Genomic DNA, 27,979 nt, shown 5'->3' with positions numbered 1-27,979 from the left:
GGCAGCGGCGGGGCTAGCGGGGAGCGGCGGGGCCTGGGCCGCGCCGGGCGCAGCGGAGGGAGCGGGGAGCGGGTGAGCGAGCACCGGAGCGCGGCGGCACCGCGGGCCCGGCCCGGCCTGCGCGGGCGGGAGGCCGGCGGGAGGCGGGGAGACAGTCCTGGTGGGGCGGGAGGGTGGCGGGTGTTCCGGGAGGCGCACCCGAGGGGCCGACACCTGTCTCCGGAGGGGGCCGGGCGGCGCCCACCGCTGTCCCCATGAGGAGCTGGCCCCGGCCCGGCCACAGGCGGGGTGAGCGCCACCTCGGGGCGGCCGCTCGGGGCGGCTCCGGTCCCCCGGGGCTCCGTCCCTCCGCGCCCTCGAGCGGCGGGGCCGGGCCTGGCGGGGCGCAGCGCCGGGCGGGCCGGAGCGGGTTCCCCCGCTCGGCCTCTGCAGAACTATTTGTTGTTCTGCAGCTGTCAGTCCCGTCCGAGCCCAGCTGTCCTGCGCACCCGGGCGGGTCACTCCCCTGGAGGCTCTTGAACTGTTCGCTCCTCTGTGAACTCGTTTCTGGGCACAGACTGCGGTTCCGTGCAGAAGGGTGTCACAGGCGGGCGGTGCGAGCCGCCCGTGAGGAGGAGCTGGCGAACAGGCCCGGCGGGTCAGCGCTGTGCTCAGCGCTGCCGTGTCCGGGAGGCTCAGGTGTGGGCTGGCGAGGCCCTGAGGAGCTGAGGAGCAGGTGTGCTGGAGGAACGTGCTCTGGTGGAAACTGACACACACAGCTGCTGGACAAATGTGTAGCATGTAACGTGCTTCCCCAGTGCCCTGCCTGCTGAGCGTTGTTCATTCTCAGGTGTAGGAGTGGTCCTTTTCACTTTTAGGTAGGGAATAAAATGCATATAAACATATATATACTTTTATATATGTTTGTCTAGATTTTCTTAATCTTCTTCTTGAATCCTTTATATTTCCAGAAAATATTTAGAAAAGCACTCTATTCCAGACGGGTGAAGTTTTTGTCAAATTGGTTTGGTGTTGTATTTAATGACTAATGAAGACAGGGGAAAAATTATAGAATCATAGAATTATTTTGGTTGGAAGAGACCCTCAGGGTCATCGAGTCCAACCATAACCCATCCTAACTCTGGCACTAACCCATGTCCCTAAGAACCTCATCTAAAAGCCTTTTAAACCCTCCAGGGATGGTGACTCTACCACTGCCCTGGGCAGCCCGTTCCAATGTCTGACAGCCTTATGACATCTGATATGACAGTAGGTATGAATAATAGAAGTAATCTGTAATGAGAATAGCTAGAGTAGAGAATGCAAAGGTGCAAGAGCAAAGTACTTAAAACTTTGGTTTATGTCAGTGATAACATGTTTTTTGAAGTACTTTATAGCAATGATGAAGTACCACATGAGTTTATGCTTGCTCAGACTGCTCTCCGCTTAGGACAGTCGCTGTTACTTTCTAGTTTTGAGATAGCAGACATCAGTAGAATGTATTACTGAGCAGCACATTATTAAGCCGTGAATGATGACCTGTGAAAGGAGACAGGGTGATGATTTTGAGTGTATTTATTTCATTTTCATAAAATGAAGAGAGTGTATTGAATTCTTTTGGGACGCTGATAGCTTCAGTAGCCACAGCTCGTAGCTGCTGTAGCGGTAGGTAACTTGTCGCAGATGCTGTAGCCCATGTAAACCTGAGTGACTAAACTGCCCAGAAAGTCCATTTAATGATATCAGGGCTTGTCTCTCCTTGTTTGCTGCAGACCTTCTGCCTAGTGAGTAGTAGGATAAACAGTCTTGCTTAAATGTGCTGTTACTTTTTTTTTAAATCGTTCTTGTGATTAATATGGGGTAGTAGATTGTGAGGTGAAGGCACTAGAGAGTGTAAGCAGTTGCAGATACATTTCCTGTACAGAAACAATTTTCTATTCTCATGTAGCATAGCTAAGAGGAGTGAACATGATTTGAAATAAACTCTAAAATACCTTTGAAGGCTTTTTAAATGACCCTCCTCTGGGAAGCTGGTACTCTGAGGTTTTTAGTTTTCTATCATAAACAGTATTTTAACAGCTGAATGAGACTGGAGACAGTTTGACAACAAGTTGAGGCCAATACTATGTATTGCTTATTACTGGCAGGCAACTGGATAAAAGATCTCCAAGCAGCGGAATCTCTGTAGTACAACTAGAGCTAAAATAATGTTTTATCTGGAGATGTAAACTGTTCTTAATAGCTTGTAAGTAGGCATCTATATAATTAAAAGCTTTTCAAAAAGCTGGGAGGGTACTGAGAAGCATAGCTGCTTTCTGAAAGGTGGAGTCAGTGAGTGAACTCACTGCGCCAGTTATCGAACTTCTGGATCAGTTCCCTGTTTCACTGGAAGCAGGTTAGGCTGTTTTTTACATACACACCTCATTCTTTTTCCTGCTCATCTCCTGTATCTCTGTCTCTGGAATAATGCAATTTACATTACCTAGTCTCAAAAAAACACCAGCCCAAACCAAACAAATGAAGAAAAAAAACATCCCACCCCAAACCCATAATTACTCCAGATTGCAGCTGATTGTGTCTAGACCCGTCGTACCTCAGCTTCCAGCGCTTTTCTCTCTTGTCAAAGCCATGGCACACAGGTGCTCCCTGTGTGTCAGTTCCTCTGATTACACCAGAGTTTCCCGAGGAAGCGTCTTGTACCTTGTTAGCCAAGCATCTTGCTGCCTTGCTTATTATGGCTGAGTTTCATGGACAAGAGAGGGGAAAAGTGAAAACCCCTCCCTGCCATCGCAGGACATGCCCCAGCACAGTAGCTCTGGGGCTTTGACTCTGTTTTCAGTGGCTCAGAATGATGTGAAACTCTCTGGCTGCTGAAGAGGAAAAATATCTGGAGGAATAATGTGTACTGGAATGCTTGAGATTGTTTTGGGGTGAGGAAATTATTCAGTTTTCATCACTTTTCTGAATAATGCTTGCGTTTTTCGAATGCTTGGCTGCTTTATAGTCTAGGATACCTATGCTTTGATATCAATGTTTCTTTTAAAAACTTGCTATTGCTAGACTTCCTTGGAATAAATTGTCTTTTTTTTTTTTCTTTTGACAAAATTGGCATTTATTTTCCTTTTAGGAAAATTTCTGATCATAACGTAACCATTTTCTCTATAAACTAACTGAAGCAATGGATGAACGGGTGGTGCCTTGCTTACTGTAGAAAATCTTAGTGGTGAACCCAATAGAGTCCTGTGCCGTTCTCTCTGTTTTGCATCCCGTGAATTGCCTCAGTCAGTGTTGAACTATTGCCTGTTAAAGAAACTGAGTAAAGTGAATTGCCTGAAAACTCAGTTAATGTAGCCAGAAACTGAGGAGTGGAAGGGAAACTAGGAGAACTAGGCAAAAAAAGAGAGTAGAGGAAATAGACTGTGCCAGACAAGAGGTGCGATGGATGGTTCTTGTACAAACAATAGCAATATTTCAAAAAAAAAAAGAGCAGAGAAAGCCAAGGACATAGACAGTAGATGACACAGTGAAACTCTAAATGCTACTAAGGTCCTTATTACTGAACTGCTGATCAAAAGAGCACTAAGCCTCGGAGTCATAATGAAACCATTAAATAAGCTTCAGCAAAACTATAGTGTTCTGTGGCTTTGTCAGTTCCTGGTGGTGTTCCAGTGCGGATGAAACCAGAGTGACACACGCCTGGTGCAGACTCAGTGGGAGGATCATCTCTTTCACCAGGAATGCCGGAGGTTTTTTCTAGCTGGAGTGCTCCAGAAACGCGCAGAGTGAGCAGCGTGTGCGAGGGGCAGCGCTTCGCCACGCGAGAAGAGCCACCGGCACTGTGCGGCGGGGCTGAAGTGGTGCAGGCATAACTTCTTCATATCTACACCTGCAGAGGATTTTTCTTGACTGTGCTGAGCCAATGGATGTTTTTTATTTTGGTTTGTTTTTTTTCCAGTTGGCAAGACACAAAATGGAATGCAGAACCTAGAGTGTCTTTCCAGCAGAAAGAAGGCAGGGATTCACACGCAAAAATTATTTCGTAGACAGCTATATTATTGTCCTGGAGTCTAATATATAATAGAGCTTTTGCAATTTTAACTATTGTTAGTCTTAACTACAAGAAGTTTTCTTCTGAAGTTACAGAAATATAAAGCTGGCTGCAGAATTAGAATCCTATTTATTTATAGAGTCCTGTTTATCTGCTAGAATGCGTGTTCATTCTGTGTATTTTTAGGATATAAACCAGAGAGGCCTGAGGACACTCTGAAGACACTGAGAAGCTGCAGTCCTTTATTTGGAATACACGTTATGAACCCTTTCTGGAGCATGTCTACAGGTTCTGTGCGCAAGGTGGGTGTTGAATGAGTGGGTGCCGTAAGGTGCTAACGTGCACCGAGGGGTGGTGGCGCTTCTGGAAAAGCCCGTCAGACAACCTGTGAATACAGTCGGAGCGTATGTTTTATCCCAAGGATCGTGATCATCTTCAAGAAAAGCGTAAGCGAGTTGTATTACCTGGAACGTGCCTGTGGATGGAGTCTGCCCCAGAATTGGTTGACTTTTCTTTTCTGAAGCATCTTTAAGTAGGGAAAATGAAACAAACTTGTTCAAATGGTTGAAACACTTGTTTCTTAGGACATTTGCTTACTGGCTTATATAGAGCTTGACCAGATATTGCATGTGCAATGAGTGTTGACCAAACTGCGCCTCTATCATGCTGTTGCTGCTTTAGATGGCAGCGATGATGAAAGCACAGTAGTTCAAGGGTTAATCACTTCTTGGGTGTTCAGTGCCAGGGCAAATTATATAACCATGTTGTTGATGCTTGTGACATAAGTGTTGTTACTAGTCTGAGTCTCAAGCGCTTCAAAACACTGTAATCTAATTCATGCCTTCAGTCACTGCGACTAGCCTAAATCAGGTCTATAGCCTGCAGGTTTCTCTTGGCAATCTATAGGCTCATTTTGGGGTCTGTAAATAGTGCAGTGTTCTCTAGCAGTGTAGCAGTGACCAATTAAGTAGAAAGGGTTGGTTTTATTTTTTCTTTTTTTCAGTAAAAGACAGCATAGGCATAAAAGGTTGATATAGCAAAACTGTTTAAACTGGGCTTGATATTGCTGTCAAACAGTGATTCTCTCACAGTGGGAATGGGCTACATGATCAGCTCCAAGTGAGATGTTGGTGTCTTAAGCACAGGCAGGAAGTGAAATACATAACATTTTCTGTGGAAAGTTCTTAATTCATCTCAGCTTTACTAAACTACTTTTAAAGACTCTTTGAAGTCTAGAGTGTGAGGATGCCTGTCAGTGGAAATGATTTATCTTGAATGTGCTGTATGCTAGAAATAGATTGACTTCTAAGCTGATGTTCTACACTGTCTGGTTCCAGTTTCTAAATAAACGTAAGCCTCCTTAAGCATTTGTCCTAATCTGCAGATTTCCTATCCAGCATTGATGACTTCTGTACATGTAGGCTAGGTTTGATTGAATCAAAGTCTATTTAAAAACAAAACATAAGGAGACACCACCCCCACCTCCCTGCCCCCAAGCAATAGAACGCCAAACCCAGGATATGCTTCATTGGCCAAACTTGTAATTAGCAAGGCTGGGTTTAAATCTGTGTTAAAATATGTTCAGATATGAAATGCCTATGGCCTGTAATCTCATGGTTCTCTTTTAATCTAACAGAGACCTGAAGCTGAAGAGAAAACTTTGAGTGGAGAGCTGCGAACCAGTCCCCTACGAGCCTCTACAAAGAAACAGTTGCCTTCTATTCCAAAGAATGCTGTGCCAATAACCAAGCCTGCTTCACCTGCCACCTCGTCCCAGTCCACAAATGGAACACATGCTTCTTATGGGCCTTTTTACTTGGAGTATTCCCTCCTTGCAGAATTGTAGGTTTTCACTTTATTTTTTGTCCTTTTTGGGTTGCTGGGCTTATGCTTCAGTGGGGAAAAAAACCATGTAGGGATCTAGTTCTTCCGTGGTGTCTCTGCCTTAGTCTTTGAATAAGGCAATAAAACTTAAGTTTCACAAAGTTTGTTTTCTGAAGCAGCAGTCTCAATCTCTTGAGGTAGCAGGGGAGAGGAAAATGAGATTAGCTTTTAAAGGGTATGTTTAAATGCGGTTATCTGAGTTATTACATTTCTAAGTTGTCAGGTAGATGCCTTTTAGGTTTAGCAGTCCTAATAGCTTTTTAGTCAGAACTACTCAGTTTTTGGAACAAGTATTAAAACAGAAGCAAGCAGCTGTCAAGTGGCGAGGTGATTATGAATGTAGGGTGCTGTCTGATGGGGTTAGGATGTGGGAGCTTCCTTCAGTTGTTGGGTGGAACACTTGAACACCACCTGATATGGCTGATTAAACGGATATTAAGAGACTCCATTCTTTCCTGTCTTTCAGTGATGCTGAATGTGAAACTTAGGGAGGAGTTAGTGTGATTTAAATAGCTTATTTTGGATCTGTTGTGTTTGATCCAATCTAGTGGCTTGTAGGCTGCTGTGGGAGCACACAAATCTCTACTTGTCTGTACAACTTTCTAGTTCTATCAAGTTACATAAACTATTTTGTGCTACAAAGCTGAAGGGACTTCCTCTGTAACAGACATTCTGGATTCTCAAGTATGTCGTGCCTTTTGGAATGGAATCCCTGGAGCCCTTATGCAACATTGAGTTTCATTCCTTGCGTTTAACCATTTAATTGAAAGTGAGAACTCTCAAAACATTAATCTCTCTTTTTTCGGGGAACTGACCCCGACTTCTTAATTCAAGAAAGGTCTTTTTCTTCTGCAGCATGCAAAAATGTATTGGTATCACAATGTTAACTCCTCTAGCTTAACAAACCATTATTAGGGAAATAATGAAAATTTTGGAGATCATAAGCAGAGAATTGTGTTCATATTTTGCTTTAATATTATTGAGTTTTGTGCAAGCATGAGGAGTTTAATTTAATGGGCCTATATGCCAAGTAACTGGAAAACCTATGAAGTGAATAATTTGGTTTATCATTTAGCGTTCAGTAGAATTTGCCTACCATACAACTCCAGCTGCTTAAACTTACTAGCAACTTCTTGCATTCATTGATTTGAAAAATAGTAAAAATGGCACATTTTGCCCCTATCGTGCTGTTGATTGTCAAGTGGAGTTTCCTAAAAGGCAAAGGGAGAGGGAGAAGCTCTTTTTGTAATGCTCTGCTCATTGGGGACTGAAGATCATCACAAGAAAGACAGCAAATAAGGGAAAATTTGGGAAAATGACTTGGTCCATGTTGTTAATGAGATGCCTCTGATCACTCGATGCAGGTCTCTAGTACACCCTGCTGCTGCTTCTTATTTTGTTATGTTTGTTTTGTCAGCTGCCAGTGCAACTTCTGTTTGACATGCAGCATAGTCTTACCTAAAACCGATTAACTACAATTGATGGCAAGTCAAAAAGTGGACATTTCAGTACTGACGTGCATTAAATGCATTTACTGGGGGAAGAATTTATTTCTGCTTTAATGTACTTGTGGAGCTGTCCTAAATACCGATTCTGTTTGCAGTACCTTGGTTGTAAAGCAGAAATTGCCAGGCGTCTATGTGCAGCCATCTTACCAATCAGCATTAAGTAAGTTTAAATGTAACTTTTAATTTTTTATCTATACAGATATATTTAAATTCTTTCACTCAAGCAAAATTTCTCACTTGCAGTGTGGTTTGGTGTAATATTCATAAGACATGGGCTCTACCAGGACGGTGTGTTTAAATTTACTGTCAATATTCCTGATAATTACCCCGATGGAGACTGCCCGGTAAGTAGTTGTGTGTGTCTTGTTTTCTGATGTACTAGTTGTGTGTATCTTGTTTTCGGATGTACTAAGTATGACATTTTGTTAACACTAATATACTGATTAGCTTCTCATTTCCTTGAGCTAGTTTTGTTCAGTTGCTTGGGCTCATTTGTGATGTCTTGTACGTATTTCCTAATACCTGTGGAAGAATGATGTTACTCTGATTACTGAGGCTGGCATACAGTGAATTTCATGGGTTAGGTGCATTAGAGTATTAAGTAATCAACAAGGTCTTTGCCTCACCTATTGATCTGCTACTTCCTTGGCAAGGAAGTTAATGTTTAAATGCTTAGAGAAGTATCTCAGTTCTGAGGAGTGATATAATGGAGCATAAACTCCAAGCACCTGTGCTGTGCTTGCTGAAGTACTGCAGGGTTTCTTGCCTCTCTTCTAAATTAAATGGAAACAAAGAACTAAAAGAACTTGAGAAGAAAGTTGATGAAACAAAGGGAGAGGGAGACACTATGGTGTTACCTTCCAACTCTTTTCTCTCTTTTTATATTTAGGAAAAAATATCCAAGTTATTTTATCACTCAAAAATGTTTTAAAATGGTGGCAATGTGACTCCTGAGCAGAGCAGCTGGCTGCCTTGGCCACATTCTTGAGGAGGAAGACTGGGGGACAGGTGTATGTGACTGCTGCAGCTGGGAGTGAGTTGTTAGGTCACGAAGCTGTCTGCTTGGTGTCAGGCTTTGTGTAAAGCTATTAGCTTTCAAAGGACAGAACTGCTACAAAGCAGTTTCTTTCAAAAATTGGACTTAGTACCTCCCATACAGCCAGTACTTTTTTGCTAGCATAGGGCTTTGAAACCTTCCTGTTGTAACTTAAGTTTTCTTTGGAAGAAAGCACGAACACCAGAGGAATGTGGCTGTACAGAACTGAAGGCACTGCGGTGTTGCTGCACAGTGTAGGGTGAAAAAAGTATTGGTTGTAGCTCCAGTGTGTGAAAAGCTTCCAGTCACAAATAGCTAAACAAGAAAAACTCCTTTAATTGTATCTTATCCGGTATTATTACCTGTGTAGACACTAGAGCTTGTGCAGTTGGCTGGATTAGTTTCCTGATTTGATAATAAGCATGTGAGAGAGGACAGGACCCTACACGTGACGTGAGTGTTGGGTTACGTTTTCACAGCCAGTGTAAGTCACTTCGGGATGTTTTCTCTTAATACTGTAACAATTAATTAGTACTTGGAAGCAACACGTAGTTGACCTTCACCCACTGGATTTAACATTAGGATTGAAGCTGTTATAACTAATTCATTTTTTCTAATGCAGCGCTTGGTTTTTGATCTGCCTGTCTTCCACCCGCTAGTAGATCCTGTATCTGGTGAACTGGATGTGAAAAGAGCATTTGCAAAGTGGAGGTTAGTTTATGTTAAATATGTTTATTGATGTATAATCTGAAAGAAGTTTGTTCCTTCCTTCATTGTGTTTTGTTCTTTTTAGGCGAAACCATAATCACATATGGCAAGTATTAATGTATGCTCGCAGAGTCTTCTACAAGATTGATACGACGAGTCCTCTGAACCCCGAGGCTGCAGTGCTGTGAGTATCTTTCCTGTGTACAGACGTGGTCTCATAAGAGGTTTGTTTTTCCATAGACCAGCAGAAGCAAGAGGTTTGTGGAATTATTTATCAGTTCATGGTCTCTGCCTCTAGAGCAGGTTGCACTAGGAACTAAAGTTGAGGCTTTGCTAGGTGGCTCTAGAGCAAACCTTTGCCATCTTGCAATTACTTAATGTTACTTCTCTTCTGCAGGTATGAAAAAGATATTCAGCTGTTCAAAAGTAAAGTGGTAGACAGTGTCAAACTATGCAGCAGTCATTTATTTGATCAGCCCAAAATAGAGGATCCCTATGCAATCATGTAAGTACCACGAGCAAATTCACCATGTTGTAACGTTTCAAGAACAAGTTTTGTTACAGTTGTTGATTGGAAGGCTTGCCCTGCCAAGTTGACTGACCTGTTTTTTCTTGGATTCATAGCAACACTTTGGGTATTCTGAATATTCCTACCCTTATTTCCTTCTGTTCAGTTTTGAGTGAATCTTGAATATAATCAGACTTGTGTGTTTACTGTTTTTTTCACTAAGCAACCAAGACTTAAAAGAAATTCAGCAAAACCACAAACAAACCAACCCCAAAACAAAGAAACAAATTGTCCCAAAACACCCTACCTCCAGTAGAGATCCATGGAGTAAATATTGCTTTTGGGCTTTCCTGAACGCAGTTTGCGTGATTGTCACTTGGGTCATGCTTTTGTAGTAACTTTAAGCTTGACTTCATAGGGGCTGGAGCAGTCAGCTCAGTAGTGAGTATGAGTAGAGCTTCATTTAGCACCTGCTGAATTGCCAGTTTTCATGGCAAGTGAAAATTAAAGCCTAAATATTTCTTGTTGAAAAGATCCATGGCAGTGGATTAATGGATTTAGTTCTTAACTGTATGTTTTAACACTGAAAACTCAGACTTGTAGTTTACTTGAAATTCAGTAAAGTAAACCAAGGAAAATTGCTGCTTTCTGCACTGTTTATGATGTAGTTTGTAAAAATCCAAAGTAAGAGAGAACTGTACTTTCTCCATAGTTTTTCCCCGTGGAATCCAGCTATACATGATGAAGCTAGAGAGAAGATGTTGACTCAGAAGGTATGTGCAAAGTCCAGATTCTCACCTGTAGCGAGGATTTATTGCCTGATAAGGGAGAGAAGTTTCTCTTCCTCCTTGTGATGAACATGTACCAGACAGACCTTATTCCAGCCCTCTTTTGGATCAGTGGGCGTGCTGAAGCTGATTTGCTCTCCTAACTAAGCGCTTATGTCACTGTTCTAACTCCAGTGTGTTAAGCAATTAATCATTTAGCCAGCTACAAAGCTTTGTTTGTACAATTGTTGGCAGCGTGGCAGATTTTTTTTCTTTTGTTTAGAAATGGAAGGGAAAGAAGGAGAGATTTGCGAGCTGCCTGTTTGCTTGTCATGAGCTTGACTACTTCTGCATAACCTGACAGTCCCCAAATTCGTTCTCTTCTGTTTTGAGACCTTTCATTACTGAATCAAAGCTTCAAGGCTTTCTTTCTATTCCAAACTTTCTGATGCAGCACAGAGTTGAGTACCTTGCGCACATCTGTAATGCTACCATTAATTGAAGGGTTCTTGGAGTGACTTCTATCACAAAACACTCTTACTGATATAGCAAGAGTGTGTTGGTTCAGGTGGCTTTCACACGAACAACACCTTTGGTTTTGTGGCAGGGGAATGGGTGTCTTTGGTTTTTTTGGTTTTGGGGCTGGTTGGTTTGTTTGTTTGGATTGTTTCTTTGCGCTTGACAAGAGCAGCACACAGCACTTCTGGGTCTGCACTGAGTGGCATGAGAGGCCCATCCACTGGCAGTGCCTCAGGTTCTGGAATGGTGGCTGGTGTCTTTGGTGCAATGGCAAGGAAATGCGCTCTGAATGTCTTACTGACTTGGGCTCCTTGCACTAGAGCTGTGCTGTGGTTTGCTGCTTTTTTTGTAGTTGGTAAAAAAAAATTGTCAGTCCGAACTTCAGTCTTCCTCACTGCAAGATTTACATCGTGTTCTCGCATGTCTTCTGGCAGGAATGAGATTTTTCTGGTGTTGTTAATATAATATGCTGCCTGTGAGCTCAGTGTAGCAATGTTCCCAACTGCCAGAGTCACCGCAGGGCTTGAGGTGAGGTGGCCTTTCTCCAGCCTTAGAACACACAGGAAAATATTTTGATCAGATTCTGACTTGCTGATGTTCTTATAAGAACTTAAGAAATACTTTTGACTTTTTTTTCCCCCCTTCTCCTCCATTTTCCAACTCCTTTTTTCTTATCCTTCAAATGAAAGACAGGTGGTGGTGCTTGAAATGGAATGGATATGATGTCTCAGAAGATGATAGCAAACCTAATGCCAGTGATGACTCTTCTTTTGCCCTTTTTCTTTGGAGATGCACATTAACTTCTGAAGTGAGAACTGGCATCTTCAGTGACTGTTGCACGTGTGGTGCTTTAGTTGCTGGAGTAGTTTGTTGATAGCAGGAACAGGCAGACTTCTGTGCCTTTTGAGATTTGTTCCCAGGTGCCATTGTAGCTGAGAATGTTCTTTTCCATCCTTGTAAAAGGAAGTTCCCTAATCCTGTCTCCTGCCTTTCCGTTCTTGTGTGGCCCTGGATCCTTGTTTATTACCTGTGCAATTCCTGGGCCCTGGCGAACAGCTGTTCTAGAGCTGTACCAGGCGATGCCGCAGTTCCCTGCCCAGCCCGTGTCTTCTGCTGGATGATGTTCTGTGTGCACCATGCGATAGGCAGGTGCTGTTCCGCCAGCCTAGAGCTGAACTGATCCCTCTGGTTTGCTGTTCGCTGGTGTGTTCTGGCAATTCTGCCGCGCAGTGCCGCCTTTTACACAAAACGGGGAGGGACAGAAGAAGTGCATGTTCAGTTTTCTTGCTAACTTAGTTTATTTTGTCAGGGAAAAGGCCTCCCATCGTATGACAAGAGTCTACTCATGTAATTATCCCTTTCTGGAACGTGGTGCATCATTCCAGGTTTGATGTAGTTGGCCTACAGGTGATCTGGTGAGCCTGTGGCAGAGTGGAGGCAGGGCTAGTTCCTGCTATGCAAAAAACCTGCGAGCTGCTCTGTTCCTTTGACCTGCTAGAGTAGGTATCTAATTTACTAATCTTCTTAAACTACTCTGCAGATGCTTGACATTGCACCTCTCTTCCTCAACATGAAGCTGTTTTTCTGTCTTCAAAATTGCAATAGTCAGTCTCAAACGTTTGTTGTGTTGAGTACGAAGAGTTCCTGTTTAAGCATTTAACTGTGAGAAGTGCTCAGGGAGGGGAAGGACCATGCTTTGCTATGCTCCATGGGATAGCAAAGGTATCGGTTGCTTCTTTGCCTTGTTAACTTGCTCTGAGGAGCCGTCAGTGGGGTGCAGTGCTCCTCAGCACACCCAGCATCGCAAGGTCTGTGCTGCACTTACAATATCAGGTTAATGACAGAAAGGTTTCCGTTTGGATTGATGCTGCTTTCTCTAGAACCAAAAAAATTGGCAAAGAACCGTGCAGGGATGCTGGGCCATGGCCTTCAAGCAAAAGACACTGTTGGAAGAGTATCTTTACATTGTTATGGTGGGGCAGCAGTGCATGAACTAAGTCACTGAACCTCTCCTGTAACATCAGAGTAGTTCTGCTGATGCCACACAGGTTCACAGAGATCAAATCAAGAGCCGTTTTGCTGTTTCTCTTTGAGGAGAATGAGCTATGATAGCCTCTTTTGTGCTTGTATTTGCCAAAGGCAAAATGGATGGGGAGGGACTGAGGAGGGTTTGAGATATCCAATAATTGTGACTTCAACTTTCTTCTACCTAGAAGAAGCCAGAAGATCAGCACTGCAAAAGCACACACGTGTCTGGCCTGTCCTGGGTAAAGCCTGGCTCAGTTCAGCCTTTCAGCAAAGAAGAGAAGACGATGCCCACTTAGCTCTTCTGGACCATGGTGCACAAAACACTTTCTGTGGGTGGAGGGAATGTAATGGAGGGAGAAAAGGCAACGCGGCAGTTTCCTTCTTGACTACGGATTAGTAAAACCTGAATGGTAGCAGTGACTCCAGTAAACCTGTTCAACGGATTGCTAGCTCATAATGTGTTACATATGCATTAGGTTTTAAAGGCTTGCCTGGAGTTTGGAAGTCTCTCTTGAACACTGCAGTACTTCTACCTGAAGACTGTGTAGGGTGGGTAGTTCCTCAGGGCTTTGAAATGCCTGGAGGTCTTGGGTTGGTTTTTAAGCTTTTATTTTTTTCCCTCCAGGAAAAGCAATTTTTAAAAAAAAAAAATCTTAAATTACTGGCAGAAATATTAGCATTGGAAATATGATGCCAGAGGTAAGCTGTGTTCATGTAAACTAATATAGCAGAATTAAACACTATATTTAATGGTTTTAAATACTTTTGGTTTCTATTGTAAATACATTAGGATTTGAAATTGTAAATAGACGGTTGACTCCATTTAGCACTTTCCAGAGGTAAAACTGGGGATGATGTATGATGTATTATTGATTTGTAAATGGATATTGTCACTAAAGCACACATTAGTCTGACGGGATGAAAGCAGAATGTCAGTCTTGTTAGACTTTTATTACATAAACACTAAAAATCAAAGCTTTTAATGGTGGTCTCTTGAGGTAATAATATTGTAGAGGATTTTAGATTCCCTAGGTGTCTAGGGGATTACTTAGGGTAGCTTGACTAATGTGTGTTAATAGTGACATCTTAAAATAAAAAGAAACTGTGATCTCGCTTTGGTCGCTGTCTTTGTCCATGTCGTGTAGCAGAGGCTGGCGGCGCGTGGGAGCCCCCGCCGCACGGTGTCCGGGCTGCAATGGGGTAACGGGTGCTGCAGAGACGCTTAAACACAGCTTCGTTCTACCCGCAGGAGAAACCCGTAAAGCACGTGGGAGCTCAGGACCGAATCTTTACTTCTCACAAGAGTCTTCCCAGTGTCAGAGCCTGGCAGAAGGCCTTGTTCTTGCCTGACGGGATTTTCCTGTCGAAGCTTGGATGCTTTTCCTTTGGCTCCTCGTACTTGTGCTGATGGCATGAACACAAACTCTACTGTTTAGTAACAAGTAGCAATGACTTCATGCATGTGGTGTTTGCAGAGGGGTAGTGGTGTGGTGTGTGGCTTGGGCTTGGTTTCTTATTTTTGTCCTTTGTTTTTAACTGACAAGCTAAATCCACTTGTCATATAGAAACCTTTCTCTGTTCCATCTGAGAACTCTGCTCTTAAGGAAATAGACAAAGACTTCACAAGTAATACGCTATTCATATACCAAATGATTAATCTGTTAAGGATGACCTCAGGGGTTTCTATGCAGCACTTAACACTGTATAAGTTAAGTATTTAATCAGTTTTGGGTAAAGTTGAAATGTTAATGCATGATGTTGCTTTAAACCTTTTAAAGCTTCTGCCTTTGAGATGCAGCGGTTTCCTGGGGCGCCTGGAGTGTCTCTGGCAGTGCTGGATTCCGTGGTAGACTGAAGAATGCAGAGAGGACGTGGAGAGCAAGGATACTCTTTTAGGCAGAGGAGGAAAAGTGTATCCACAGGTGCATTTCTTGGGGCTGCTCTGTCCTCTTTAACTCCCTGATTTTATAAAGTGTCTGTTACAGGACCAGGATTCTTGACTAAAAGCTAAAATGTTCTTTCTAAACCTTAGTATATCCACTTAGTGTAATGAGAAATATAATTTAGACTAGCTCCTTCCTAAACAAAGTCAAGGTTGAAGTAAGAGGGATTCTAGGCATAAGTTACTAAGCAGGTGTGTCTGGACAAAGTATTTGCAACTGAACTATTGCCTTCAGCTTTCTGAAAGCTCTTGCTAATTCCGTATATGTGAGGTGTGGGTCTATGTAAACTGAAGGCTCTGGCAGGCTCTGGTTGCGTGAATTAGTGCAGCAGATTTAAACATATTTAATGGCTTGAACTGCACTAGTTTTTAATTGTGAACTGTACTGAAAGCGGTGGTTGAGTGTAGGTGTTCCAAGAGGATATTTTTGCCAAGGTGAGTCAATCACTGGGACGATGTCTGTGACTTGGGGTGATTTTGTAGGGCAGTTAACTTGGAGTAAACTCAGTTTCTGCTGTTGTCAATGCAAATCTGTCCCCTCTGGCTCAGAGCTCAGTCCAGCTTTGATATGAGGCTGAGAAGGTGATGTGTCGAGGCTGTGATATTTCAAAATGGGTAGGGAAACCTAGAGCCAGTCTGCAGGGGCTCTTTGCAGGTTGCTGCTGATACACTTTCAGACAATTTCAGTGTCATTACTAGAATAATTCGGTGGGTTCCCACTGACGTTGCTATTGCTGTGTCATCCCCAGAGAAGCTCATTATAATCTCGTGCTTTGATACATCGGTAACCAGAGTAAAACTGACAGACTTGGTGCGGGATGTTTGCTGTTTGAGTCTCGCAGCGGTGGCTGCTGTGCCGAGCACCTTCAGATCACAAACGTTGAGGAGAGCACAAAATTCTGGATTGGCACTTTGGTCGGTGTGCTCTTTGCTGTAGCAGGAACTTTAAATAAAGAGGTAGAAAGAAGTGTTTTCTAACATTGTTTTGGGGTTATTTATCTTGTATGCTGAACCTAGATATTCTGTGAGAACGGGGCTTGCATGGCAGATTGCTGTAACTTTTGTGGTTTTTTACCATGTGTCAGTATAGAAAAGAAGGAAAAACCTGTGGATCTTGGAAGAAGGCAAGTGATTCTCTCTGCTGTTCCTGTTGTCAGGATGACACGTATAGAAAGACTGTCTTTCCCTCTCTTCCTTACCCACCATGGGAAAGCAAGAGGAAGCAGAAACCAGGAGCAGTCGCTTCATGCCACAGCTGTTTCTTGAGAAGCTCGTGAGTAACAGCGCTAGAGAGCGAGCATGCCTCTGTGTGTGTGCATGGTTTTCCTGCTGCGTGAGCAAAGGAGCGAGTAACTGGGCACACAGCACTTCTGTGCTGCAGTTCCAATTCGGAAACGCCAGCCAGCGTCAAATTAGTGGCTTTAAACTTAATTTTTCAGCCTTTCCAAAGCAAAGAATGTCATTCTTGCCCCGTATTGCCAGGCCCAGGAGCTGCCTGGCCCACGTCCGCGGATGAGAGGGGAGCCCTGTGCCCAGAGGTGGTGGGTGCCGCTCTCGGCACGGTGTGTTCCTGGTGCTGGCAGGTTTGGTGGTGTCTCCCGGGCCAGCGCATTTGAAAAAGGTAGTCGGGAGGCGCCGGACAGAGACTCGAACTCTTGTGGGTTACTCTGAGCAGTATTTATTGTAGAAGATTCGCAGGAACAGCAGCGTTGGGTCACCTCCTCAGAGAGTGACAATCATACAGCAATACAGCTAGTCATTATATAGGGTTCTAACAGGTATCATGCAACTAAGCAAAATTTATCACTGTCTAGTGGAAATTCTCTGAATATTCACGTCTTCAGGTTCCTTCCGTCCCAGTGGTCTGCGGGTTCCACTTCTTCCTTCATGCTTCACTACGGCAAGTACCGAACGAAAGGTCCTCGGGCTGCAGGTCTAGCTTTGAAGTTCTACCTGTCTCATTTGTTATCCATAGTTCATCAGTCTAGCACGGAAATCAGCAAACCTAAGAATAGCACTTGTCAATGTCTTAACTAAAGGTACAAAGCAAGCATAAGGTAACCACGCTCGTGGTTCTGGGTAAGGGCTATACAGGGGACAAGCTGAGACTTTCAGCCTTAGCAGCACAGCTTATAACACTGATATAGGCCTAAAATCCTGATTTCCTATTTTCCTATAACAGCAGTGACTGCAGCTCTGCAGAGAGCTCCCGGCGCAGTGTGCTCACCGCTCCCTGGGATCTTTGCTGAGGAGCCCGAAGGCCACGTGGAGAAGGGTGAGTGACCGCGTGCGCCTTCGGGAGAGCGGGAGGCGGAGGTGTTGGAGCTGGTGTCTGGCTCAGCCTCCCCACTCTGGTACCAGAAACAACTCCTGTAGGCGGTGCAGGGCAGTGCTGTGACAGTGCCTGTGTTTTGGGACTCGAACTGTTTTCTGCTGTCAGTACTTCTGAAACACTCGGTGGAAGCGACGGCTGCTGACCTGCAGTGTTGGGGAGTGCTTGAGTGCTTCTGCACGTAGATTGTGGTTTATGTGGGAACTGTCCTGTTGTCAAGGGTGCGCTTGAGCTGTCAGGCACAATTTGCTTTTATTTATGAGTGTGTTTTTGCAGACCCGAAGGCAGCGATGCTTGAGGAGGCTCCTTGTGGATGTCTTGCTTAGCATCCCTTATTTAACGCTGTGCCCTACAGTTTGTATCGTTAGGAAGGTACGTGTGGGGAGCCGCTCACATCCAGCTTCACCTTCCCAGCACTTTGGTGCCCGTGGAAGGGGTGGGTGTGTGGCACAGCTCACAGGAGCGTTTGCAGCGGCCACAGCTGCTGTCTTGTGTTTAAATCAACCTGCGGGCAGTGGGGTGGCTGGCAGCTGCTTGACAGGTAGCTTAGTATTTGGAAAATGCTTCTCTTGTTGCTCTCTTACCTTTCTCGCGTTTTTTGTGCAACTGATTTGCTACTTAACAAAACAAACCACCCTTCTTAGTGTTTCTGGCTTTTGTTATTGGCATTCTATGGAGCAGATTTCTGATAACTGTAAATATGCATGGCTTCAATTTCAGTCCACCCTCCATGTCATGAGCCACCGGTCGTTAACCTTTCTAAAAATACGTGGTTTTAGTCAAGTATGACCGTGCTGTTGAGCAGCTTGTTTGGGTGCTCCTGGCGTGCTGGGGAAGCCTCTGGAATGGGGTTCAGCATTTAACAGGGTGTTGCACTTGTAAAGACTTGAGAGAGAAATATCCAGTGCCTTGTGACCCTGCACAAGGGGTGAAGAGCTGGGTCTGTGTCCCTTTGGTTGGGTTTCTCATCTGATGCCCCTTTGGCCGGGGTGTTCGGGGCAGCTGGTGGGTTTGGAGGTGCCTTGGAATTGTCACAAGCGCGTTGTGAGTTTGCAGCAGAACACGGGAACGGAGGAGCCGAGCGGACAGCGGAGCTTGGGCGCTGCAGGGAGCGGTGCCGTGGGTCTGCTTTTCTTTAAGGAAAGCACGTGGGAAAGGTTTTTGAGGCCTAGTGTTCTGGCCTGGAGTGTAGCTACTAAAATACTGTGAGTGTTAATTGTGTTGCTGCTGTTATTTCTCGTGCACTTCTCTTGAGAATGCTGAAATGGAAATGTCAGCGCTGCAGATTTAGTGTTCAGAGTTCAGGCACAGGGCGCTGGTGTGAGGCAGAACACAGGCCGAGCAGTGCGACTGCGCACAGCGTGCCAGCCGGGCACCGGGGCAGGCTCGAGCGGCATTGGAAAGGGATCATTGCTCTGTTTATTTCTATGATTATTCAGAAGCCTTTGTGATAAATAACTGACTTGCACATTTCCTAAGCTGCCTGGGGGAAGGGCCGGGGTAGAAGTTTAATCCCTTCTGGTCCTGGGCTGCTCTTTCCCCGCAGCTGCAGCCAGGGGGACACAGGGCTGAGCTGTGGGGAGCAGGGGAGTGACCCTGTCCCCACTTACTGCTGGGGGGGAACGGGGAGCAAATCCTGGCCCGTGTCACCACGAGTCCGTGCGCAGAGGCGGCTGCTGCTGCTGTTGGTGTCTGGTTGTTGCTGGGAGTCAGAACCCACCGCAGGTAAAGATCAGTAAAGCAATGACAAGAATGATAGAAGGATGCAATAAAAGTGGTGGTTATATCATCTGGGTTTTGTGTTTGAGCTGTCTGGACCTCTGCAGGTCTGGCGAGCAGGCTGGATTGCTCTCAATCCACACTAGTTGTAGAGTCTGCTGAAAAGAAAATAGATTTTTAAAGAATGCTGAATGTTTTTAGTTTAGAGTGGATAACCTGCAGCAGCATGTTTTTTCTAGATGGAGAAAGGGCAGAACACTGACTGCGTCTTCTGCGGTGGGATCCGTGTGTGGAAGGGAGCGCCGACACAGCGCCGCAGGAATCCCGGCCTCGCCACAGCTGCCCCAACACAGGTACTGCACTTAGTGAAAAATTAACTGAGAATCTTGTCCCTGCCAATACGTTGATAAAGGGGCATTTTCTATTATCATCTCTGCAATTCTGAATTCTATAAAGAATATTACAGAAACACAAGTTACGCTGTAGTAGCTTCAACAGTGAAGCTTGCAGTTGGACAAGATGAGCCTTGTAGGTCCCTTCCAGCCAAACTGTTCTATGTCTTGAAACAAATGTTCCAAAACTTGGAATGTTTTTAGAAAAAGTAGTGTTTAAATACACATTTGTATTTTTTCCCCTTTAGAACAAGTCTGTAGTAGCTTTTTTAGCATTTGTTTCAAAGCGCACACTACAAATTGTACCTCTGTTATTATTTGCAGGTTACTAAACAACTTAGTTTCAGAAAGGGATAGAAACAACCGAAGCTGAGGAAACTTGGTGCTGTGTTTGTTGTGTGACTGATAGGTGTGATTCTTTTATTAGTTTTAAACCAGTAATCGCAGTGTTCGACTGCAGTTCTTGCGCTCCCGGGTACATCGCGTGCCTGTGGATTGCAGCTAAGGGATCCTTTTATTTCCATCATCAAACCCAGCACGTGAGCGCTGCAGACTCATTGTAGCTTTGCACGTATGGTGCTTTTTCCACACAGGAACGTAAAATTGTGAGTTTATAAATTCTTTATTGAAAAATACACTTGCGATATTTTCATACAAAGTAAATGTTAATGGTACAGAGTAACAGGAATTGTCTGACAATTTCATAAATATTTTTACAGAAACATCTACACAGTTTCTCAACATCAGCCTTCTCATTACACAGGTAAGAATGAAAGATGTTTTTATCTTACTTTAATTGAATTTACAGTGAGTGGCATTAAGTCCTAAACGTTCCGATTATTCAGAGGAGCAGGAATGACTGAAAACACAGAGCTTTTAGCTTTTGTTTTCTTAGAAAAACGTGGAGAATCCGAGTGTGCTGCATTTCACACTAACACTGCCAGTGTCCCCAGTTATGCCATTGAAAGGGAGCAAACTGGTCTACTGCACCAGCTGTTAGTGTTTAATTGCTTTCTTAGTAAGACTGGTATTTTGCAAGTATTTTAAAAATGAAAACAACTAGTAAGTCTCATACATGCACCACTTTCTCATCCTGTTAGTCGGGGAGCAATTTCCCCCGGGCAGCCTGATTTAATACATTTAAAAACCAAAAACCAACCCAAACCCCGTCCTTTAAAAACAAACAGAAAAGCCGAGTCTATGTGGTTGCCGTTCCTGACTCTCTGGAAAAGCGATCCGGAGAAACGTTACAAGGGTATAAAGTTCCTTTTAGAAAGCAAACGTCCCCAGCTTCCCGCATGCATTGCTGCCTATACATCAGTTTAACAGCAACTCTTAATGCCGTTTGCTGAAGAGGGGAGCTATGGGCTGTCAATTTGGAAATAAATACAAAAGTCTAATTGCTTTGAATACAGAAAGATATCTGAAAAAAAATATTCACATTTAGAAAGTGCCATTGCAAATATACAGCAAAACTAATCTGCCTTAAAAATGATGCTTCACAGCCCTATCAAAAGTGCCACCTTTTGAACGTGAGTTCACTTTAAAACATTGCACAGCTAAAAACAATGCACAGACAGAATTCCCTACCTTTGTACAGCAAGGTGCCCAAACTCTGAAGCAAAATAACATGATGGTGTTCAGGGGCACATGGAAGATCCTGAATATAGACAGGATCCACTAGACAGTGTCCTTCAGGGCTTAAAAAGGTGCTTCCCACCTTCCCTTCCCAAGTAGATCCAGACTCTGCTGGAATATTACTTGTCAGTCACCATTTTAGTGAAGGTTTTTCTTGTAATATAGTTGTCTTGGTGCGATGCTCCCGTGTCTGACACACGTACAACTTTCTACTCCAAAGACAGAAACGGTAAAGCGCTGGTAAAACCAGTACGAGGGGACTGGTGAGAGCAGTTGGGTGTAAGTACCGGTTGCAAACGGAAGGTAGCGAGCGGGGTTCGGGGTGTGCTCTCTGCACCGAAAAGCGCCTCAGCTGCTGTGGGACACGCCCCAGGAGCTGCCTGGCCTGCCCGGGCTCGGCTGAGCGCGGGGTGGGATGTGTCTCCTCGCTGTCCCCGCGGGACTGTCCTTCTGTTCCTGCCCTTCCCCACAGGCCAGGGGCTCCGCGCGGGCTGGCGGGACGGCACGGGGACGGCACGGGGGCGGAGGGGACGGGGGCCCTTGGCAGGGCCTGCGAGTCCGTGTGACGTGCTGAGAGGGCGATGCCGTCTCAGTGAGAGCCCCTGTCGTTCGCCACGTCTTGCAGTCGGCGCAACAGGGCAGTGTGATTCTCCTGGCAGATTCGCTTCGCTGGCGCTTCAGTGCCGTCTTCTAGGAGAATGCCTCTCTTCTTTGTTGGCGTCTCTCCAGTTCTGACCATGCTGTTTATTTCCTTTAGCCTCTGGAGAAAGGAGGGGGAAAAAATAGAATTGTCTCCCAGTATTGTGGCTACCAAAATACAAAGTGAACTTTTGGTAACTGCATTACAGTGGGATGACGTGTGCTTTATCTCTGGAGATCTGTACTGTACAAAGTGCTTCTGGTGACACACTGTTTCAGTCACTGTCCTGCTCTTCCTCTTCCTGGTGTCAGCGTTACTCAGACTCACGCTAACTCCTTGTTTCAGGGCACGTGCAGCTGCAAGGCCGTCCATCCTCAGCTACGACTGCCTGATGGCAGAGATGCAGCAGTTCCTGCAGTGACGATGCCTCTCTAGGAGGATTTCACCTGCACTCTCTGGGACCAGAGCTCACAGGGTTCAGCCTGTTGCACATTCCCCTGGTAAGTCTGTGCATGTTAACAGCCGTTTGTTGGGTTTTCCCTGAACTGGGCAGATGAGAGCGTGTGATTGTACTTTGTGTTCTGTTCCCCCAACAGTCTCTGTACCGAGTGACCCACCCGTTACCTGAAAGCAGAGGGTCCTGTCGCTGCACCCCCAAGTCTTTCATGTGTACCAGTGCAAAGAGTAACTTTTAAAAGTACACAAGCAGCTTGGACACCTAATAGTTTTACAGCTGCTTAGATACCTGAACTGACAGTTGGAAGAGTGTTAGTTGAAAAAATACATGGTAAACAACATGAACAGAAAGGTGTGTTGCACAGTCTCTAATTCCACTACCAAAAAGAAAAGGTAGAATTAAGGACTTAAGAAAGCAAATGAAAACCCTTTAGTCTCACCTTAGATGGGCTGCTGCTGAAATAATAGAATATCTTCTCCCGAGGAGAGAGAGCAGACTCGTTTTTGTGCGGCGAGATGTAGACGGGGTGGTTCTGGGATAGCTGCACTCTGCGCGGGGAGCCCAGCCGGACAAACGGGTACGGCGAGAGCGGCGGGGAGTCCGTCTGCGCGGGACACACGGGAAGGGCTCAGTACCACTACAGGGCGCTTTGGTGAGTCGGTCACCTTAAACACAGCTTAGTATTTTCTTGCCAATGTCATATCTATGTATTTAGCACAGATGCGAGTTTTGTCGTGTTATTAGGCTAGACAAGTATTTTTTTAATTGATTTCCCTAACCCTGGCTGAGGCTGGTGGATGACATTGGTCAGCACTGTGTATTTTGTACTGGAGGAAACAGCAAATAAGCATCGACAGTATTTGGTATTTCAGCAGCAGAGTATGTCCTTGAAGTGAAATTGTCGTTAAAAATATATAATCCTTTGAATTTGCTAAGAGGGAGGTTAGCCAAGAATACTGTGCGCATAGCAAAACAAGATGTATTTACTAATGAAAGGCAGAGAATGTAACTTACGGCATTTGAAGTATACTTGAGGGCGAACTCTTTAATCTGCTCGATGTAGACGTTGTTGTAGAACTGGATGAGGTCCCCCCGCTCCTCCTCCTCCGTGTCGCTGTTGGGGCCGGTGAGGCGGGTGGGCGTGGGGGGCGCGGAGCCGGGGTGCGGCACGGGCAGGGTGCTGCTGGAGCGCATCACGGGGCTGCCGTCCCGGCTGCCTGCGGGACACAGCGGCACCAGCACCGTCACAGCGCGGCCGCTCCAGCCGCTCCAGCCCTGACATTGGCTGCAGCAGCGCGGCCGTGCAGCCCGCGCCAGCCGTGCCGACCGTGTCCCGCAGCATCTCGCGTTACAAAAAAGCAGGATGTTGTTGTCAAACACCCACAAACTGCTGAGTGCGTGTATGGAAACACGTTTGCTTTCTAACTTCTTAGTGGATATACTGCAAATGCCTTTTCTGTATAGGCTCATCGCTATATAAGCAGAGCTAAAGCTCCATTTTTCAGGCATTCACACTAAACTTTTAACAGTAGCTCGCTCCTGTTGCCAGCTGGCGCAATTTCAAATAAGGAACAGCAGTCTTTTTCAGCTGGTAGTAGAAATATTTGGCTTGGTAATACTTCTCCTGGTTTAATGTGGGAAGCTGCAAAATATATATAATTGTTTTCATCCCCTTCCTGCCGCCTCTGTGTGACAGAAAACATTAATACCTACAGTTCATACTCCCAGCTATTACATATCTTGAAAACTGGTGCTAGGAGTACACAGCATCACAGATTTGATTTGCTTTCCTTTATAAAATAATTCAAGGAAAGTGTATTAGTTCAAATATCAAGGAAAGAATCTCCAGAGATGCACTGAAATAGATGCTGTGGGCGGTTTGATCTTACCTCTGGAGGCTGCTGAGGTTCAAGACTCAAAGTGGGTGTAATATTAAGTTTGAGTTACAGCAACTCTTAAGTGTTATCAATATATTCTTAATTGTGTCCAGGTTTACCAAAGAAGGAGCAGTTTGGAGTGGTTTGACACAAAATCCAGCTCTTACTTTACGCGCACTGTTTTGGAAATGGAGTTAACCCCAAGTGCCTGGGATAGGGGCTCACTCACTTCTCTCTTTGTTCCTGTCTTTGCCCCGGTCCGTCGGTGAGTTCTGCTGGCTGCTGCTGTCGCTGCTGCCAGAGCGGCGGCGTCTCCGGCCTCGGATCAGGACGCTCCGATAGACCTGCAGGGAGAGCCAGGAGCATCACCAGGGCAGGACGCGCGGTTACGGAGCTGGGAAACAACAGTCTGCGTGACGAAACTCCACTGGGGTATCACATTGCTTCGTGCACATACAGCCTCCCACGAGGAGTATTGACCAATAGGTGCTGCCTCCTTAGCTTTTAAATGAAGGTATTTTCTCTTTTAGGTACAGTTTAGCATTAAAAGCTTTTAGTAGCGCAGGATTGTGACTGTTGTCTTTTGAGGAGAATGGCTCACAGGTGGCATTCCTTTAATACTAAACATTACTTCAAAAAGCCATTCCTTCCTGAAATAGAACTGCGGCGTTTAATGAACCAGATCCCGCATTAACACCAGCTGTACTTACATGACTCTTGGCTTGTGGTTGTGTCCGGTAGCAGCGCATGATGTTCTGAAATGATCTGTCTTCCTTAGTAACCTGAGAGGAGATGGACAGAAAGGGTTAATAGTTTTCCTGTGGATTTTTTATTAGTTTGGGGGTTGTTGTGTGTGTTTTGTTGGGTTTGGGTTATTTGAGGAATTTTAATCTTTGGAATAAGTCCTAAAGAAGTTGTTTGTTTGTTTTTCCTTCATTCAGGCCTCACCTTAGCCATCACATAGATGGCACACATCAGCAGCTGATCCAGGTGTCTGTCCATCATGATTTCGGGGCAGTGCACCAAGGAATGCTCAAAACACGTCCAGATCCTTTTCCGCAGCTCCTCGGATATATCGAGTTTGGCGCAAAGGTCTCGCAGACGGACACTGGCCAAATGATAGACCTGTGGGAACAGAGGCTGTGCTGGGGGCCACCGCAACACGGCTTTTCTTACCCAGCTAAAGGGGGTTCAGACTTGTGTGCCCCACAGAACTTGCACAAACGATAAGCCAAGAATAATTAACTTTTTTGCTTACAAGACATCAGTGTTTCCCGTACTGCTGTTGCTGCTAAGAACACATCTGAGTTACCCTGAGCGCAGGAAGGACGCTGCACAGCCCACAGCAAGCACTGTGCTGAATAAACCAGCCTGTCCAGGGGGAATTTCTTTCTTTCAGATAACCTTAGAGCACATGGACACCTGGGAGTACTTCACAACTCCTGCTGCCTGTGGTGATAGTGAGAAGTTGTTTTGCTTTGTGAGTGAGCAGTTGCCTGCATCAGAACGCTACTCTTCAGGTATGTCCATGAATAGACAAAGAGTACAGATTAACTTTGAAATTGTATATTCTCTTAGTATTACTAAGACTAAGTACAGATGTTAAAAATCACTGAAGACTTGCCAAATGCAAAGTAAGCAAAGCACAAGTTAGACTGAGCAGTACCTTTCTGAAGAAGAGCGACAGCGAGCCCATCCTGCGAGGCCTGAGTGCCGCGGCGCTGGGGAGCTGCTGGGTTTGCCTGTGCTCCCCCACGGGGACCTGCTGCACCGTCACCTGCCCCGGCAGCTGCAGCGCGGCCCCGGGCAGCGGCGCGGCCAGAGCCTGCGCGCTCAGCGGCTGCATGGGCGCCGGGACGGCCGGGGGCTGCGCACCCACGTTCACTTGCACCGGGAAGAAAGTGATCCCTCCGTTTTCATTGGCTATACCTGTAATGTAAGGAAAAAAGTCTGAAATAAGAGCAAGTGCTTGGGGGCGGTGTTTGTGGTTGCTTGTTGGACGAGGATTTTTAAGAATTAAGTAATTATTTTATCAGTTACTCGTAAGTATGTATTTAGTATAGTATATATGGAATTGTTTCATCAAAATACTTTGCATTTTCATCATAAGGAGACAAGAAGATACTGAAATAACTGTTTTATAACACAGGTGCTGGCAGTCCCAACAACCTGGTGCTGTACGTGTCCTGTCTCTAGATTCTGCTCATCTGTTCATACAGTTCTTCCCAGTTATGAAGCTGTAAACAGACTTTTCTCTCCACTGGGCTGCTGCTCCCTTTCCCCCGTGCTGCATACTAATGCTCTGACAGAACGAGCTTCGCAACTGCACAGTGGCTTTTCTCTCACCTTGTACGGGTATGGTAACGGTTTGCCCGTTATTGGCTGTCACGGTGGCAGTTGCCACTGTCACCAGTGTCTGGCCGGGCACCGGTGTCACTGACATGGCCTCGGGATTCACGTTCTGCACCGGCACCGTGTTCACCACCGGCTGCTGGGGGACACGTACGGGAGTTCCAGGCTCAGAGGCATTGTCGTTGTCCACAAACAGCCGCCTCCTCGTGGGGTTGGCTGTGGGGGAGCTGTATCTGTCGTACAGGGTGGTGGGAGAGGAGGAGAGGCCTGCGGGTTAAAAGAACACACACGGATATACAACTCCTGTTGTAGGATCCCTTACTCCACAAATAGTTGAAAGAATCTAATGAGAACCAAAATACGTCATGCAAGGCTCTTCGGGAAATGTTAACAATTCCTTATGTGGCTAACAGATTGCTTTGAGACATGACTTAATCTCATATAATGCTGTGTTCAATCATTTGCTAAGCTGATGTGTTATGTTGTATTTTTCCAGAGAACAAGTTTGAGCCGTGCACTGACAAGAACCCCACCGAGAGTTCAAAGTTAAAGCCACGGCCTAAGTGGACGCGTGTTATGCTGAAAAGAAGTCTCACCTTTGCCCAGCCCTCCAGTTTCGGCACGAACCTCGTTTATTCTTCTTGGTGTCAACGGTGAACCCACAACGCTGTTCCCAGCAGACCTCTCAAAGTACTGAGGTGGCATTACCTGAAATGTTTATACTTTTATTAGGGTGTCTGTATCACAGACCGACTACACAACAAATTTTTAAAAGCTTCTGCACTACAAACAGCAAAACTGTGTGGAAGAAATAAAAACAAAGAGCACTGAAGAACTTACCATAAGCCTAACTAAGACTTTGTAGTAATTGTACCACTTGAGAAAATATGAACTGTAATAATCCCTTTGTGACTACAATTAAAAGTCTGTACTTTTTACCACATTTCTTCTTGTCTAGTCATATTTTCAAGTGTGACTGGTCCAAACCTTCCCTGCTTGTCACGTTGGTCCTTGTGCTGGGTGACAGTCACCTCAGTCTGGGTTGGGCTGTCCCTACAGAGCTGTCGTGAACAGAGCAGAACACGCTACTCTGTGTTCTCTGCACTCATGAGCTGCTCCCTGCCATCCTGTCCAATGGGGAAAACAAAACTAGGTAAAAGGTGTCAAGTGCTCACCTCTTCACAGGTGGGAACTTTGTTTTCATTGTCTCTGATCCTGTCCCACAGAATGGATTCCTGTTTCCATGCCATACTTTCCAAGATCTGTTCTTCAATATGATTAAGGTGTTTCACTACTTCCCGACAAAGGCCGTCCTCTGCTCTAATAAAAACCTCAATCACCTGTAAGGTGGATAATTATAATCAATATAATCTACTTGTTTCATATGTTTTTTTTTTCTTACAGAAAAATCTAATTCTAATTTTCAAGGAAAAGACTGTTAGAAATATTACGGCTGCGTTACTATGGCTCAATCATATCTTGTCTTGCGGTTTTATCACAAGACAAACATATTTATCTTTCCAAACACACAAACATGTCAAGCACTGTTGCAAAACAGGCGCAAGAACAGCTCATGATAAAACGGTAACCCGTTAGTTCCTGTACAGATACATGGACACTGCTCTTGTGTTTAATTGCTAGCAGT

General features: G+C 45.1%; 2 protein-coding genes and 1 long non-coding RNA gene across 12 annotated transcripts in view; 2 read left to right on the top strand and 1 right to left on the bottom strand.

The window, feature by feature from the left end:
- The first annotated feature begins 7 nt into the window (after window positions 1–7).
- Window positions 8–22,720, top strand: AKTIP (AKT interacting protein). 9 transcript variants are annotated; one of them, XR_013922673.1, is made up of 15 exons: window positions 8–72; window positions 4,214–4,329; window positions 5,664–5,869; window positions 7,515–7,579; window positions 7,663–7,763; window positions 9,078–9,166; window positions 9,249–9,347; window positions 9,561–9,668; window positions 10,384–10,444; window positions 13,171–14,427; window positions 17,110–17,214; window positions 19,228–19,331; window positions 20,090–20,133; window positions 21,994–22,148; window positions 22,589–22,720. XR_013922673.1 is itself a non-coding variant. In XM_080351792.1 (10 exons), the coding sequence occupies exons 2-10, from the start codon at window positions 4,288–4,290 to the stop codon at window positions 13,279–13,281; spliced, it is 882 nt and encodes a 293-aa protein (XP_080207918.1). In that variant the 5' UTR covers window positions 8–72; window positions 4,214–4,287; the 3' UTR covers window positions 13,282–15,871. The 9 variants fall into 9 exon arrangements, 1 of the variants encoding a protein (XP_080207918.1); XR_013922675.1 differs by lacking the exon at window positions 22,589–22,720 and having other exon boundaries at window positions 13,171–13,684; window positions 14,235–14,427; window positions 17,110–17,202; window positions 19,218–19,331; window positions 21,994–22,538; XR_013922674.1 differs by lacking the exon at window positions 22,589–22,720 and having other exon boundaries at window positions 13,174–14,427; window positions 17,110–17,202; window positions 19,218–19,331; window positions 21,994–22,538.
- The window catches only part of RBL2 (RB transcriptional corepressor like 2), a 22,574-nt gene continuing 14,574 nt past the window's right edge, over window positions 19,980–27,979 (bottom strand). The window contains exons 13-22 of one of the 2 annotated variants that reach the window (XM_080351791.1): window positions 27,510–27,674; window positions 26,931–27,042; window positions 26,329–26,601; window positions 25,649–25,911; window positions 24,931–25,107; window positions 24,693–24,764; window positions 24,212–24,326; window positions 23,120–23,322; window positions 22,545–22,709; window positions 19,980–21,768 (exon numbers count right to left, since the gene is read on the bottom strand). In XM_080351791.1, coding sequence (XP_080207917.1) covers window positions 21,598–21,768; window positions 22,545–22,709; window positions 23,120–23,322; window positions 24,212–24,326; window positions 24,693–24,764; window positions 24,931–25,107; window positions 25,649–25,911; window positions 26,329–26,601; window positions 26,931–27,042; window positions 27,510–27,674 — 1,716 coding nt within the window. In that variant the 3' untranslated portion in view covers window positions 19,980–21,597. Of the gene's footprint in view, window positions 21,769–22,544; window positions 22,710–23,119; window positions 23,323–24,211; window positions 24,377–24,692; window positions 24,765–24,930; window positions 25,108–25,648; window positions 25,912–26,328; window positions 26,602–26,930; window positions 27,043–27,509; window positions 27,675–27,979 lie in introns of those variants that run through there. The other variant, XR_013922672.1, reaches the window with a different exon arrangement.
- Window positions 25,045–26,964, top strand: LOC308044867. The gene is made up of 3 exons (XR_013922681.1): window positions 25,045–25,502; window positions 26,132–26,337; window positions 26,831–26,964. It is a non-coding gene; the product is annotated as an uncharacterized lncRNA (long non-coding RNA).

This window comes from Nesoenas mayeri, assembly GCF_963082525.1.
Source record: "Nesoenas mayeri genome assembly, chromosome: 12".
NCBI classification, from domain to species: Eukaryota; Metazoa; Chordata; class Aves; order Columbiformes; family Columbidae; genus Nesoenas; species Nesoenas mayeri.
The sequence above is the reverse complement of the archived record's forward strand: the minus strand, read 5'-3'. Positions and strand labels throughout refer to the sequence as shown.